The sequence below is a fragment of the Fundulus heteroclitus genome, chromosome 9 (assembly GCF_011125445.2).
Source record: "Fundulus heteroclitus isolate FHET01 chromosome 9, MU-UCD_Fhet_4.1, whole genome shotgun sequence".
In the NCBI taxonomy this organism is placed as follows: Eukaryota; Metazoa; Chordata; class Actinopteri; order Cyprinodontiformes; family Fundulidae; genus Fundulus; species Fundulus heteroclitus.
Window position 1 is genome coordinate 30,588,904 of NC_046369.1, and position 13,797 is coordinate 30,602,700.

Consider the following 13,797-nt stretch of genomic DNA (forward strand, 5'->3'; position numbering starts at 1 on the left):
AATTTAAAGAACAATTGTCCTGGCATTTAAATAAACTGCGTGTACCCATGTGTGCGTGCACAGCATGCAAAAATATGAAGAAATTATTGTTGGTGTAAAGAGAAAGATCAGGATTATACGTTTGTAAGAGAAAATGAAATACATTTAAATGGACCATCAAACTTGTTGCTTTATTGAAATATAAAATGTATTCATTTATACATTTATTAATATGCAATACAACAGTTCTCTTTGTTTAAGAGCATAAAACAAAGTATTTAATCACGAAAGAACGTATTTATTTACATATTTAATAATATTCCACACCATATCTCTGTCTTTGTTAAACAGCCTATAAAGCAAAGTATTTCAGTATGGAATTGCATATTTATACAATAATATGCCATCTGTATGTATGTTAAAGAGGACAACTGTCAAGTCAGTGGTCTTCTCCATGGTTGTGTTGCCTACAGAAATAGACTGAGACCATTTAAAGGCCTTTGCAGGTGTTTTGAATTAATTAGCTGATTAGAGTGTCTTAGAGTGCCCAGGTGTCTTAATATTGGACCTTGTTCACAATATTAAAATTTTCTGAGATACTGAATATGGGGGTCTTAATAGTCAATTATAATACATCAGTCTATGTGTATTGAATGAATAGAATATACAAGTTTCACCTTTTCAATAGAATTACTAAAAAAAAAAAATCTACTTTTTATGGTATTGTAATTATATGACCAGCACCTGTATAATATCTATAGCCCAAGACGTGCGCGCAGCGGCGGGAACAGGAAAGGTAACAACAACCAAACGCACCCCAGCGCCGTTTGCTAGCATTTTCCACCGCCGTCAGCTGATCTGTGACGTCATTGAACAACAAACGCCTCCCCCCCCTGCGCAGAGAGCGTTGCTTCGCGAAGATGCTCAGTGGGCGGGGCTTAACGCCGGCCACAGACCGACGGCAGATAACGGCCACTTTGTTCAGCGGTCGGACGTTTCTTGGTCCGAGCCACACGTCGTGTCTTTTTTTGTGCATATCACTTCCGCGTTCTCGGTATCCTCGAGAAAGGTTATCTTGGCCAAAAACACTTTAAGGACTCAAGTAAGTATTTAGACCAAAAACACGGTTCTAACGTCATACACGGACGTCTTAGGCCGGCGTGCTGTCGTTAAGTTTACTGTAAACATTTAAACCTCGCGCTGACAGGCCTGTTGTTCAGCCATTAACAGGAAGCAGCTAAGAGTATTTGGACTGTTTTTTACCGTTATTCCCGTGGATTTATTATTATTATTATTATTATTATTATTATTATTATTATTATTATTATTATTATTAGTATTATTATTATTATTATTTTAATCATCTTCTCGTTACCGCCAGCACCATGCTGCTAAATTCCTGCTTTCTATATATCTACTGTATCAAGCTAATGAATCCCAGAGTCAATGTAAACAGAAATGTTGCTAGAGAACTTTACTTGGAATAAATTATTGACTACTAGCAATGTGATACAAAGTCAGCAGTGCGTCTCTGCGCTAACGGGGTCATGCCCGGTGTAGGCGCTTCATGCTAAATGCCTAGATTTAGCTGTCAGACAGACATTTGTGTTTGTTTTCTTTTTATTGCCTTCATTTCTATGGACATGGTGATTGTTTTACCACTCACGAGGTCTGCCTTAGACACGCCCCACCCTGTCACCAGCCTCTGAGCTGTGACACACAGTCTAATATTTACATTTCCCCCTTTTTAGGTGTGCTTCTGACATGGCTATGGTAAAGAGTGGCTGGCTCCACAGGCAAAGTAAGCACACTTCAACCTTTTATTTGCACATCAGCTGTTAAGTGGCACAGCCAAATATCCGTCTGTATAGAGGCGGCATGAGAGATGACACAGAAAAAAGAGCCTGATTCTACGGTGTTTACTCCGAAGGCACCATCCTACGTCGGTGGAAAAAGAACTGGTTTGACCTATGGGCCGACGGACGCCTGGTGTTCTACAACGACCAGCAGCGGCGCGACATGGAGGACGACATCCACATGAGAGTCCACTGCATTAACATCCGCAGCTCCGCCGCCTGCCGTGGTACTGCCATGCGTTTTTTCCGCCCGTCAAACGGAGGACGAGCGTCGCCGCCCACGGCTTCGAGCTCGTCACCTTTTTTAAATGTGTCACCTTTGTGATTTCTGTCCTGCCTCCTTAGAGCTGAACCCACCGGAGGGGAAGACGCGTGACGCGCTGTTCCAGATAGTGTGCAGAGACGGGCGGGTCATCAGCCTGTGTGCAGATAGTGCAGATGATGCCTTGTAAGGCAGCAAATACACTCTCGAGTTATTATATCAGAGCGATTAATTGCCCCAAATTATTCATAACCTTGGCGTATTTAGGTAAAGATGAGAAGCAATGATAAGGAGGCCTTCCAACCTCAAAGATGTTGAGCTCAGGACTAGATGAACATCTTCAAAATCCCAGTTAAAGTGTGCAGGAAGCTGGTCAGCTGTTATAAGAAGAATTAGGTTGTTGTAATGCCAGTTCCACTGGTTGTTGAAAAAGTTCTGAATTCTTTCTGAATACTTGCCTCCTCTTCAAAACTGATACTCCTTTCACACCGTTTTATATCCCCTGAGAGATGCCTCTCTCTCATTTCCTGTCAGACACAAACTTTTTGGCTGAATAGAAATCTACTCTAGACCTGGCAGGGATATGAATAATTTAACAGTATGTCCAGGTTTGACAGCTAGGTTGTTAAAAGTGACTGTGCAGAATTTTGGTAACCTCTCATTGGTGTGATTTCCGCTCTTGGTTGCAGAGCTTGGACCATGGCACTGCAGGATGCCCGAATCAATGCGGTGGGTGTTCTGTGCATTTCACATCATCTTTTGGCGTGCAACGCTCTTACTAAATACTTACGTTAGTAATTTGTTTTCCTCCTCATTTTTTCACAACATGATTGCATTTGTATTTTAATAAAATTGTATGTAATGAACACAAAGCAATTGGGCGTTCTGAAATTAATGGAAAAGGATACATTTTCTTCTTTTTTTTTTTTGGACATAAAATCTGTTAAAATTAGTGTACATTTTTATCTAGCCACCTAAGTAGGTACTTTTTAGAACCACTCATTTTTGCAACTACAGCACAGTCATTGGTTAAGTACATTTTATTTATATGGCACATTTCACGGGTCAAAAACCAAAAAGTTCTACATCTCTACCAGCCCTCCACGTCACGGCACTGAAATTCTACTCTTACTTCTTTGCAAAAATAACTCAAGCTCAGTCAGATTGGTCTATTTCAAAAATTCAAAGAAAATACATGTCCAGACTGAATGTGCAAAAGTTGTAAGGAGTATGATTACTTTTGTAATCCCTTCTGGGATGTCTGCCCTCTGTTGCATTTGTCTTAGCTCAGTATTGTTAGTCAGCTCCGTAGGTTTCACTTTGGCTGTTTGATGTCTGCAGGTGGTTGCTGCTCCTCAGATCGGCTTTGTGCAGGAAGTCGTGGCATCTGCTCCTCCACCTTACTCAGAATATGCCCAACCGCAGGTAATTGGTGTAACATGGCTGGGAAATAGGAAGTGTTATCCCCATGCTGGTGCTGCATTTTTTTTTATTGCTTTATTTGTGGCTCAGCTTGTTTCATTCAGATCCATTTCATAATGAAAAGGAGCAAACCTGGGGGAAAATCTAGCCATTGCTACATAAAAACAGCTCATTAGCTCAACGCTAACTTGTTATTGCCACCTAGTGGGGAAAATGTGGAAGTGATCAACTGTACCCCTCGCCCTTCTCTGTGGCATTGAACCAAAATATATTTGTTCTGTTTTTTTGTTGTTGTTGTTTTTTTGGCAGGTTTATGCCCCAGGCCCATACGGAGACTACACAGCTCCACCCGCTCATCCCACACAGATTATATACTCTGGCGACGGGCAGCCCTACGTTGTTGCTTACCCACATCAATATCAAGGTAACTATCTGCACACTGCCTCGCATCACTGCATTAACGCTGCTGACTGCGAAAGGCGGGATTAATACATGAAATTGTCAATGCTGTGAAGGAGGATACGTTGGCCCAGGAGTGAACCACGTCGTGATCCGGGAGCGGCAGCGCGACGACGCCGGGGACGTGGCTCTGGGCATGCTCGCCGGAGCTGCCACCGGTCTAGCACTCGGCTCCCTCTTCTCCGTCTTCTAGTTTGTACCGCTTCACTAACCGCTCCTCGTGTTATTTCCGGCTTACAGGATGGGCTCTTGTCTGCGCAGTCACACGATTTCCAACGAAGCGTCCGCTGGACTACTTCAACGAGACATGACTGTGACAGAGTGAATTACGTAGTGAATACTTTTAGCACTTTCCAATATTCCCAGACAGTGTTGCTCCTTTCGTGATGTTTGCATAGACATATTTTTAACCAAAAACTGTAACTATTACTCTCTTTAGGCAGTTATTTAAATGTCATGAAGGAAGATAATTCATTACGTGCATGTGGTTTCCTCAGTTTGATCCAGTGTTCCAGACAGATGGGCTTTATATCAGCTACATGAACCTCAGCCCTCCTCGTTTTTTTTGTACTGTAACCTTTGTTCGCCTTTTCTTTGTGTTTTCCGCAGACCTGCCGTGTGTCTCTGGTTTCTTTGTGCTTGTGACAGCTCGAGAGGGGCCTTGTGTAAGGCACAGGACACGTTAAAGCAATAAATAATTTGATTGGAGCATTTTTAAAGTCATTTGGAGACATTTTGGGTTTCATGGTTTTGACTCCTAAAAATGACACTCTGTAAGCACACTGGCATTAGCCTGAAGTTTAAAGGGACATTGCTTTTCTGCAGTCTTCCACTTCCACGCACCATTGTCTTTTTTTTTTTTTTTTGTTAACTTATCGGCAGCTGTTGAATTGTACTTCCTGTTTTGATCTGTTTGTATAGATGTTATGTTTTTGCCTTTGTTCTCGTTCTTGATGCACAAATGACCTCCACTGAAGTTTCAGTTGACCTATTTCCTCCCTAAAACCCTAAAACTATGCATGGCAATTAGGACTATTCAGTTATATTATCTGCACTGATGGCCTTTCCCATGACATCTTTTCATTAGCATAAGAAATATCAAAGAAATCCTTTTTCCAAATAGCATAACACTCCAGTCAGCAGTTTTCCAGTAATTTCTAAACGTGTTTAAAGGTGTGGAATAACTGGACTCAGTTGCACTGATTAAATCAAGATGCTAACTAAGATGTATTTTAACAAATAAATATATCCACAACGTTATTGACGCCTTTGTGATTTGCATAATGTTTATTTAACCCTGAGTCTTGTTCACAGAACAGGAGAAGATGCAAGAAGTGACCTCAGATTTTTTAACATGTCGACAAACTGAAAGAAATCCTTAAAATATTTTGACCCCAAAGTCACCATCTAAACACATTGATCAAAACGTGACCAACTGCAGTATCTACAATAACAGGACCATGAAAAAAATAAAATGCACAAACATAATTCAGAAAATGGCTTTAAAAGCTTCACTGAACACACTGATTGATTTCAGAAACAACAAAACCCCAAAAGCTGAAAGTAATCCTCTGGAATTAAATAAAACAAGTGATTTTGTGTTTATAAAGAGGGCGACATCTGTAAATATAAACAATCATTCATAAAAGTAAACCTGGAAACAAAGTTTCTTCGGTGCAAAAATAATCCACCTTACATGTGGTGACGCCTGTAGTGTTATAAAAGGTGCAAAGACGCAGAGTTATATTTGGAAAGTCAAGCTTCAGTGGAACAGGTGGAAAGGTAAACATTAAAGTTCCTTCGGACCTCTCACGAGAATCGTCCATTTCTTAGATTTGGCTGACCTACGGATTGGCACGTTAAAGTATGGCTGCTAGAACGTTAACCGAAGTCCCCTCTTTAGTAGATTAGCCTTCTTGACCAAAATCTTCGGTAAACTTCTTCAGCTTGTCCAAGTCCTGCTCGTTGACCGTGGGCTTGGTGCTGCTCAGAGACCTGAGCATGTCCGCCTGCACAGAGAACACCAGGCGGGTCAAAAACGGATCCAGATCACTGCGACGGTCCGCAGCTTTAATTCACCGCTGACTTGTTTCTTACCATGGACACCACGGGCTCTAGAAGCTTATCCCCGGGAACGTCCATCCACGTCATCTCTATGGCGCCGGGATCTCCGGGTGAGCACGGCGTCAGCAGGTCATCCACCACCACGCCGGGATTGTTAAATGAGGAACCTCGAAACTTTAAAGGTAAATTAGAATAAAACTTTTGAGGGTTTGGATGGAGAGAAGTAGGAAAAAACAATCTTTGTGCAGATGTGCTGAGCTGACATCAGTTGAGGGCAAACGACTTGATGTACTCAGACTCAGCCATACTTTAATGATCCCAGGGGGAAATTACTTTTGTTACATGCTCCAGAATACACACATTGTTTTTATATATAAAATATATATATATATAAAAAAAAATATATATTATATATATATATATATATATATATATATATATATATATATATATATATATATATATATATATATATTTTATATATATATATATATATATATATATATATATATTTACAACATTCCATACAAGGTATTACCATATCACCATATCACAATAGTCACCATCACTTCCCTTGGGAATCCCAGTGAAGTGATGGTGACTTATGCAAGAACAGTGCAGAGAATACATAGAAGCAGGAGGAAAGGACACCTGGGTGTACAGACCGTCTAGGAATGGGAACATAAGGCCGTAGTATTCGATACCACCACAGGTATGCATTATAATATTACTAAAATTACATTAGTTATTTATGCTTTATGCATTTATGTGTCCTAAAATGTAAATTAGAAGTGTGCGTTTGGAGAATAGATGGTTCCTAAATTCTCACCCAGCTCAGGTATGTGATGTTTTCATTATAATCTGGTTGTATTGTGCGCTCTATTGTTAAAGAAAAAAAAAACACATACTAATTAAAGTAAGAATTTACCCCTTGCACGCTGTGTCCTAGACAGAGGGAACAAAATGAAAAACCAAACTGAATGGATTTCCTCTTATTTTAAAATGTCCTTACATGGTGCTTGTCTGTATTTACACAGCGTGTACCCCTGGTAAAGATGTGTTAAAAGCCTTTAACTTATTCTTGTATAGCAGCAGCATTATTTCTTACTGCACATGTAAAACCTAAGATTGCCAGTGGCACAGTTATTGGTTCCCAAAGTTGATTTCTTAAATAAACGCACATTACTTTATTTTTTTTAAAGCAGGTCAGCGTTTTTAGAACTCTGCATTAAAGCATGAAACAGAGGCCCGCTTCTTTAGGTGCTGAGAAGCAGGTTAGTCGGAGACTCCTTTTTGTCCTGCCAGCACATTGGGCTTTTCACCAACAATAAACTCCAGGAAGGTTTGCCATGAAGGAAATGTGCAATATGTAGAAAAGCTTTACCAGGAAAGTGTAAACGGGGCAACTAGGATCTTTAAACAGAGAATAATTCAAAACAAGCGGCCAAATCAACACAGAAGTGATCCAGACACAAACGATTAACAGAATATTTTTTCATAACATAATGCCTCCCTAAACCAAATAAATGTTCTCAAAGGCTTTCAAAATTATGCTACTGCAAGAGAAAATGAACTTTTAAAGGCTTTCCGCATCTTTGTCAGGGTTGCCAGTAAAGTTGCCCGGCACCTTCTAGCAGGGATTAGTAAACCGCTAAATAATTTGGGACACAGCCTTCAGACTACATTCACCAGCTAGAAATCAACTGTGTGTCCCTGTTGTTTAAATTGAGACTACAGGGATTTTCTGAAATCTATTCAATGAAGCAGCCGACTGAACCACTTATGCCTAAAGACATCAAAGTACCTGACAGAACCACTGAGCTATATAATACACTGGAGTGCTGATTTTGCCGAAAAACTGAAGTCACTGGCCGCCATCTTGCTACTCCCTACTCTCACAGAATCCCATAGGATTTGGTGCAACAACAAGCAGTTTTCTGGCTGAGTGAAAACATTTCACAGGTAATTTTACAGTCAGTGGATGTACTAACACTATCAACTACTAGGAAATTAGGTGCTGAAATATTTTACATGTTATTCATATTAAATAAATATATATGTATATATAAGTATGTGTATATGTATATATGTATATATATGTATACACATATGTAAATATATGTTTTTGTATATTGTTATTTATATATTTATAAATGTTAAACATATATATTTAAATGAATAAAATGCAAAATATTTCAGCACATGACTTTCTCAGTACTTGATATTTTTAGAACATAACATAAAACTATATGGCATTTGACATTTTAAAAGTTTTAAGCTCCCCCTGAACATGAGAAAATCCTCGTTATTCGATGCTGTAGCGCACATATTCCTTAGTTACTGGGGGGAAATAGGGAGTACCAATATGCTCAAAGTACCTGACAGAACGGCGATGGGCTCATCACTAGGTACGGATTATTTAACCAAACGATCAGCTCATCACATTGACATTCACACATCATCTGTCCCTGAAGCTACATTTAAACGACTTCTCCATTTACTTGTTACCTTTGTTGATATAACCCAAGAAAAGCTCTTTCAAACACAGACATGTTTCTGATTTTAGACAGATTCCAGCTGGTAAAAACAGCCCAAGCAGGAAGACATTTTACCTTTTTGAAGTGAGTTGCTGACTGAACCCTCCTGACAGGCTGCATGAGGGCGTCCCTGACGATTACACTGATGTCTGCTCCGGAGTAGCCTTCCGTCTTGTTGCCCAGAGTGACGAAGTCCTCGTCTGTCAGCTCGTTGGGGGTGGAGCCCAGGTGCAGCTTGAACATGAAGGAGCGGGCATGAGCCTCCGGCAGAGGAATGTAGATGCGCTTTTCAAACCTAACACAAAGAGCAAAAGCTTCAGTAAACCATGGCGAGGCATTTGTCCCTTAACGCTTTTATCGCCATCATCTCAATCTGGACCACGGCTGGTTCTGAAGAACCCCTAGAGATGACTGGTGAAGGGGGGAAATGGGTTTAGGTGCTGACCTTCTTCTGATGGCTGAGTCCAGTGTCCAAGGAATATTGGTGGCTCCCAGGACCAGGATTCCCTCGTTATCATTCCCAACACCTGAGGGGACAGAAGAGCTGCAACACTTAGAAAAAGAAGCAGCCAATCATGAAGCAGCGTGCGTCAAGCAATGCTCTCTGGTACTAGAACCTCCAAGCCAATTGTTTTTTTCTCTGACTTCCCAAACTACGAACCAAACCATTTGTTTTTTTTTTTAAATCGGCATTCCACCATGAAGACCGAGGAGCTCTCCAAAGAAGTCAGGGACAAAGTTGTTGAGGATTACAAGTCTGAGTGGGGTATAAAAAAAATACCCAAAATCTTCGGCAGAGCAGCATCAGACCCGTCATCTTCAAATGAAATCAAACCTGCCAAAAGAGGGCCGCCCACCAAGACCCACAGACCGAGCAAGGAGGGCATTAATCAGAGAGGCAGCACACAGACCAAAGATAACCCTGAAGGAGCTCCACAGCAGAGACTAGAAGATCTGTCGACAAGCTGTCTCACTGCCTGAGAGTGTGAGACTGGGACGGAGGTTCACCTTCCAGCAGGAGAATGACCCAAAGCAGACTGCTGAAACAACACCAGAGGCTTTTAGGGGAAATATTTAACTGTGTTGGAATGGCCTAGTCAAAGTCCAGACCTCAATCCAATTGAGAATCTGTAGCTGGACTTAAAGATGGCTGTTCACAAGAGAAAACCATCCAGAAATCCCAGAGGCCAGATGAGGTGAGCTCATAGAGTCTGATCCAAAGCCACATGTAGCTGGACCTGCTACAAAAGCTGGCTCTACAAAGTACTGACTTTAGGAGGGGTGAACAGACTTTAGGGGGCATGCTGACGTTTTCTGCTATTTTGTCCTATTTGTTGTTTGCTTCACAATAAAAAAATGTTTTTAAGAATGTAGGCATGTTCTGTAAATAAAATGGTGAAAACTCTCAAACAATTCACCGTAATTCCAGGTTGTGAGGCAACAAAACATGAAAAAATGCCAAGAGGTGTAAATACTCTGCAATGCACTGTAGCATTAGTAGTATAGTATTAGTATTTATTTATCCTTTTTTTGCAACGATTATTTGATGAAGATTATTAAAACTACAATAATAATTATTCTGTTACTATTAGTTGTATATGTAACAGCAATATAAATGTTCTTTTAATTAGTTACTCGTTTTTGTAGTAGTATTTTTTACTAATATTGGAGGTCGTAGTAGTAGTAAAGGTGTTGTATAAGTGTTTAGTTAATCTATTGTATACATCTGTTTACACGCATTTGTGGATGAAAATGAAAAAAAAGCAAACAAAAACAGCCGAAAGCAAAGAACTTTTGGCTCTGAGTAAGTGGACTCCTTTGTCCTCTTAGTCACCTTGCATCTGAACGAGGAACTCTGTCTTGATTCTGCGGGCGGCCTCGCTCTCGTTCTCGCTCCTGGAGCCACAGAGGGAGTCGATCTCGTCGATGAAAATGATCGACGGTCTGTTTTCTCGGGCCAAAGCGAACAGGTTCTTCACCAGCCTGGAAGACAGAGTTGAAATAACGACACCGTTATCTCTCTCTCTCTCTCGCAGGTGTCATTTTTTTTTTCCATCGTCGTCAAAACCAGAGTCTCACTTTTCACTTTCCCCCAGCCACTTGGACACCAGGTCAGAGGAGGAGACGGAGAAGAAGGTGGAGTTGTTTGCTTCTGTAGCCACCGCCTTGGCCAGGTAGGACTTCCCTGTTCCTGGAGGACCAAACAGCAGGATCCCCCGCCATGGAGTGCGCTTGCCTACACAAAAACATTCAGTAAATATCTGGAAACAGTCTACAAAGTTTAACATATATCTTTTTCTTTTTTTTTTTCAAAATACCTGTGAACAGATGAGGGAATTTGATTGGTAGGATCACGGCTTCTTTTAAGGCTTCTTTGGCTCCTTCCAGTCCTGCAACATCGTTCCACTTAACATTCGGCTTTTCCATCACAATGGCACCTGGAAAAGACAAAGAGTTCAGTCAGTCCCTCCACTCATCAGCGCATTTCTCAGGTTTCAGTCGCAGAATCGTATCTTTAAATAATTTGCAATCACCTGAGAGCTGATTTTTGAATTTCTTCTTCTCCGCATCATCCCCATCCGCATCATCACTTTCGTTCCTATAATGCAACAAAAATCAGACAAAACTGAGATTTACTCCCACCTAACTAAACTTCTGATACAGTTTTGACCGACAATGAATGAACACATGAGATACACATAACAAATTGTAGAAGAAATGACAGTATTTTTTTTCAAATTAGTCAACTTTCTTTCTAAGTTAAAACTCAAAATGACTGTTTAGCCTTTTTTTTTACACCAGCAACACACGCCTGTGGACACCAGTTGATTTGGGATTTGCCGACAGCTCTCACCCCTTATCCCCAGACTCTTTGACAGGTTTCGCCGGAGGAGTCTTCTCCTTGTCCTTCAGGTACACCTTCAGCTGCTCGGCTCTGTCCAGGTAGTCGGCACACTTGGCCCTGATGCTCTGCTTCGCTCGCTCGCCCTGCGCCTCATCTGCAGCAACAACACTGAGAGTATTAGGACCTGGTAATAGGCAAAAAAACCCCCCAAACAAACGAACAACTAACTGTGTAGCTAAGCGAGTGAAGGTCTCAGCAGGTTGCTTACATTTGACAACATGCAGGAAGTACTGTATAGCGTGCTGATAGCATCTCAGAGCCTCCTCGTAGTTTTTGGCTTTGTCCTCCTCAGCCGCTTTGCTGGCCAGATCTATCGCTTTCTGAGGAGAAGTGATATGACAGAAAATCAATGAAGAAATAATAAGAAAAAAAGTTGTACAGATACCTGATAACATGAAATGGGTGGTTATAAAAAGAGCTGACGTCACTCCCTCCGTGGTAAACACACCCATGTCCTTTCTTTTTTTAGCTGTGATGCCAGCACTGAATTCAAAAGAAGGTTTTATTTGTTTTGTTTATCAAGGCCTACAGAAAATCAGTTCACATATCCTATTGGTTTCAATAATATATATATATATATATATATATATATATATATATATATATATATATATATATATATATATATATCTCACATAACTAGGTAATTTATGTTGCTTGACAGCTTTTCGGGGAAATGGGTTGCATTAAATGTCACAGCAGGTTGTGACAAGTTTTTATTGTCTTTTTGTCTTTACAGAGAGACTGAAATGTTTAGAACCACAGGCTGACAAGCGCACCGATTAGCAATCCGGAGTACACTTTTCTTTCAATTTATCCAAATCCACGAGCGATCGAAGCGATTCTAAATACTTGAGAACATTTTAGGTCAAACTTCAAACAATCGTAACCTTTTTGCGACAAAATCGTCCAACTTAAAGTCAGAAAAGCCGACGGGCAAGGATTGTTTTATTAATGCTGAACTAATGAGGTGCCGTCTGATGTTTCCAGGTGAGTCACCTCACTGTTTTCCAAAGTCTGTCCCTTACCTGGAGATTTCCGCCCGCCATTAGACCTGCTTCTGTCGCTCAAAGCTCTCCGGCTGCGTTGAGATATAATATTAGACCCTTGTGACTCCTTTCTCGCCTCGTCTCCAGCTACATTAGGGTTGTATTAGAACTCTTTTAATCGCTAGACATCCCGAGGGTTGGTCTCTCTTCCGCATCTGAACGTCGACTGCTGCTTCCGCGGTGCTCACGTGACCCGGCTGTGTGTCCACGGTTCCTTCTTGTTATGCTCCCGACTCGTTTCCTGTGCGCGCGGCCTTGACTTGAACACACTCAGTCAGTACTGGGGAAAAGATTCAGAAATGCTTTGAACGAAAGGCACAAGGTTTAGTCTTTTTCTTTTTTCTTTTTTTTTTTACAAAAAAAAAATCTTTATAGTTTTACTTTAACAATAATAATAAAAAAAATAAATAAGGTGAGATGGGATCACAGTTTTCCTCTGCTAGATCAGGGGTCTGTAATCTGAAGTTCCAGAGGCGCAAGTGGCTCTTTGGCTCACTTAATATATTATTATGTAGGAGAGTCCAGTACGGAAGCTGTAGCATCCCTCTGGCTTGTTACGTATAGTTTCTGTCTCAAGAGTCATTTTATTGCTAAAAGAAGTCTACAATAAACAAGACCACCTTTTCAGTGTAAAGAACCTGGGAAAATCGTAACTGGATGCGGTTAGTTCTTTACAGCAATGAACTATTACCATTTTTTTTTCATTCTTTTGTTGTGTGCACCATGAGAAACACCACACCCTACTGGTTTACAAACTAGCACTCTCTGATTTTGTTTCCAAAAGAAAGTACTCCTGAGTCCTGGCTCAGCTCTTCTGTGTTCAGATGTGTCTTTTTTTTTTTCACCGATTATTCTACTGCCAGAGGGGCTATGTGAGCTAGAAAGTCGTAAATAAGTACATTTAATTTTTATAGCTCCTTTCACAGATAAAACATTGCAAATCAGAACATAAAAAAACATAATAAAATCAAAACCATTGACAAAATAAGAGTAAATAGAAGGATGCAGATAATTAAAAACATAGTGTTTAAAAAGGTCTTATGGATCTTAAATAATTGAACGGCTTTGTCCTTTTCTGGACAGTGACAGAGCCACTTTGCCATCAACTATCTTTAGCCTACTCTCCTTTTTTCTTTTTACACATAGAAAGTGCTCTAGGCACAATGGTCTTTTGTTTAGCTGTCTTTTCCCTGGACAAACCGTTGATGAAGCAGTTGCTTGCATTGACAGTCTGTGCTCTCTTTTTCTTCTTTTCTATAGAAAG

The 13,797-nt window shown here is 40.6% G+C and overlaps 2 protein-coding genes and 1 long non-coding RNA gene across 4 annotated transcripts; 1 reads left to right on the top strand and 2 right to left on the bottom strand.

Annotated features, from left to right (window-relative positions):
• The first annotated feature begins 891 nt into the window (after positions 1-891).
• Positions 892-5,238, top strand: plekhb2 (pleckstrin homology domain containing, family B (evectins) member 2). Of its 2 annotated transcripts, XM_021318407.2 has the most exons (9): positions 892-1,081; positions 1,731-1,780; positions 1,910-2,062; positions 2,181-2,283; positions 2,787-2,826; positions 3,439-3,522; positions 3,829-3,943; positions 4,035-4,174; positions 4,588-5,238. In XM_021318407.2, exons 2-8 carry the CDS (start codon positions 1,744-1,746, stop codon positions 4,169-4,171), a joined length of 669 nt encoding a protein of 222 aa, XP_021174082.2. In that variant the 5' UTR covers positions 892-1,081; positions 1,731-1,743; the 3' UTR covers positions 4,172-4,174; positions 4,588-5,238. The 2 variants fall into 2 exon arrangements, with proteins under 2 accessions (XP_021174082.2, XP_012721831.2); XM_012866377.3 differs by having other exon boundaries at positions 896-1,081; positions 4,035-5,238.
• Positions 5,239-5,250: 12 nt separating this feature from the next.
• LOC105928844 (vacuolar protein sorting-associated protein 4B) lies at positions 5,251-12,730 on the bottom strand. The gene is made up of 11 exons (XM_012866360.3): positions 12,513-12,730; positions 11,693-11,804; positions 11,434-11,578; positions 11,114-11,178; positions 10,898-11,017; positions 10,659-10,815; positions 10,414-10,562; positions 9,025-9,106; positions 8,655-8,874; positions 6,076-6,216; positions 5,251-5,987 (listed from the first exon to the last, which is right to left on the bottom strand). The coding sequence occupies exons 1-11, from the start codon at positions 12,531-12,533 to the stop codon at positions 5,886-5,888; spliced, it is 1,314 nt and encodes a 437-aa protein (XP_012721814.2). The 5' UTR covers positions 12,534-12,730; the 3' UTR covers positions 5,251-5,885.
• Positions 7,233-8,636, bottom strand: LOC118564195. The gene is made up of 2 exons (XR_004931710.1): positions 8,421-8,636; positions 7,233-7,846 (listed from the first exon to the last, which is right to left on the bottom strand). It is a non-coding gene; the product is annotated as an uncharacterized LOC118564195 (long non-coding RNA).
• Positions 12,731-13,797: the final 1,067 nt, after the last annotated feature.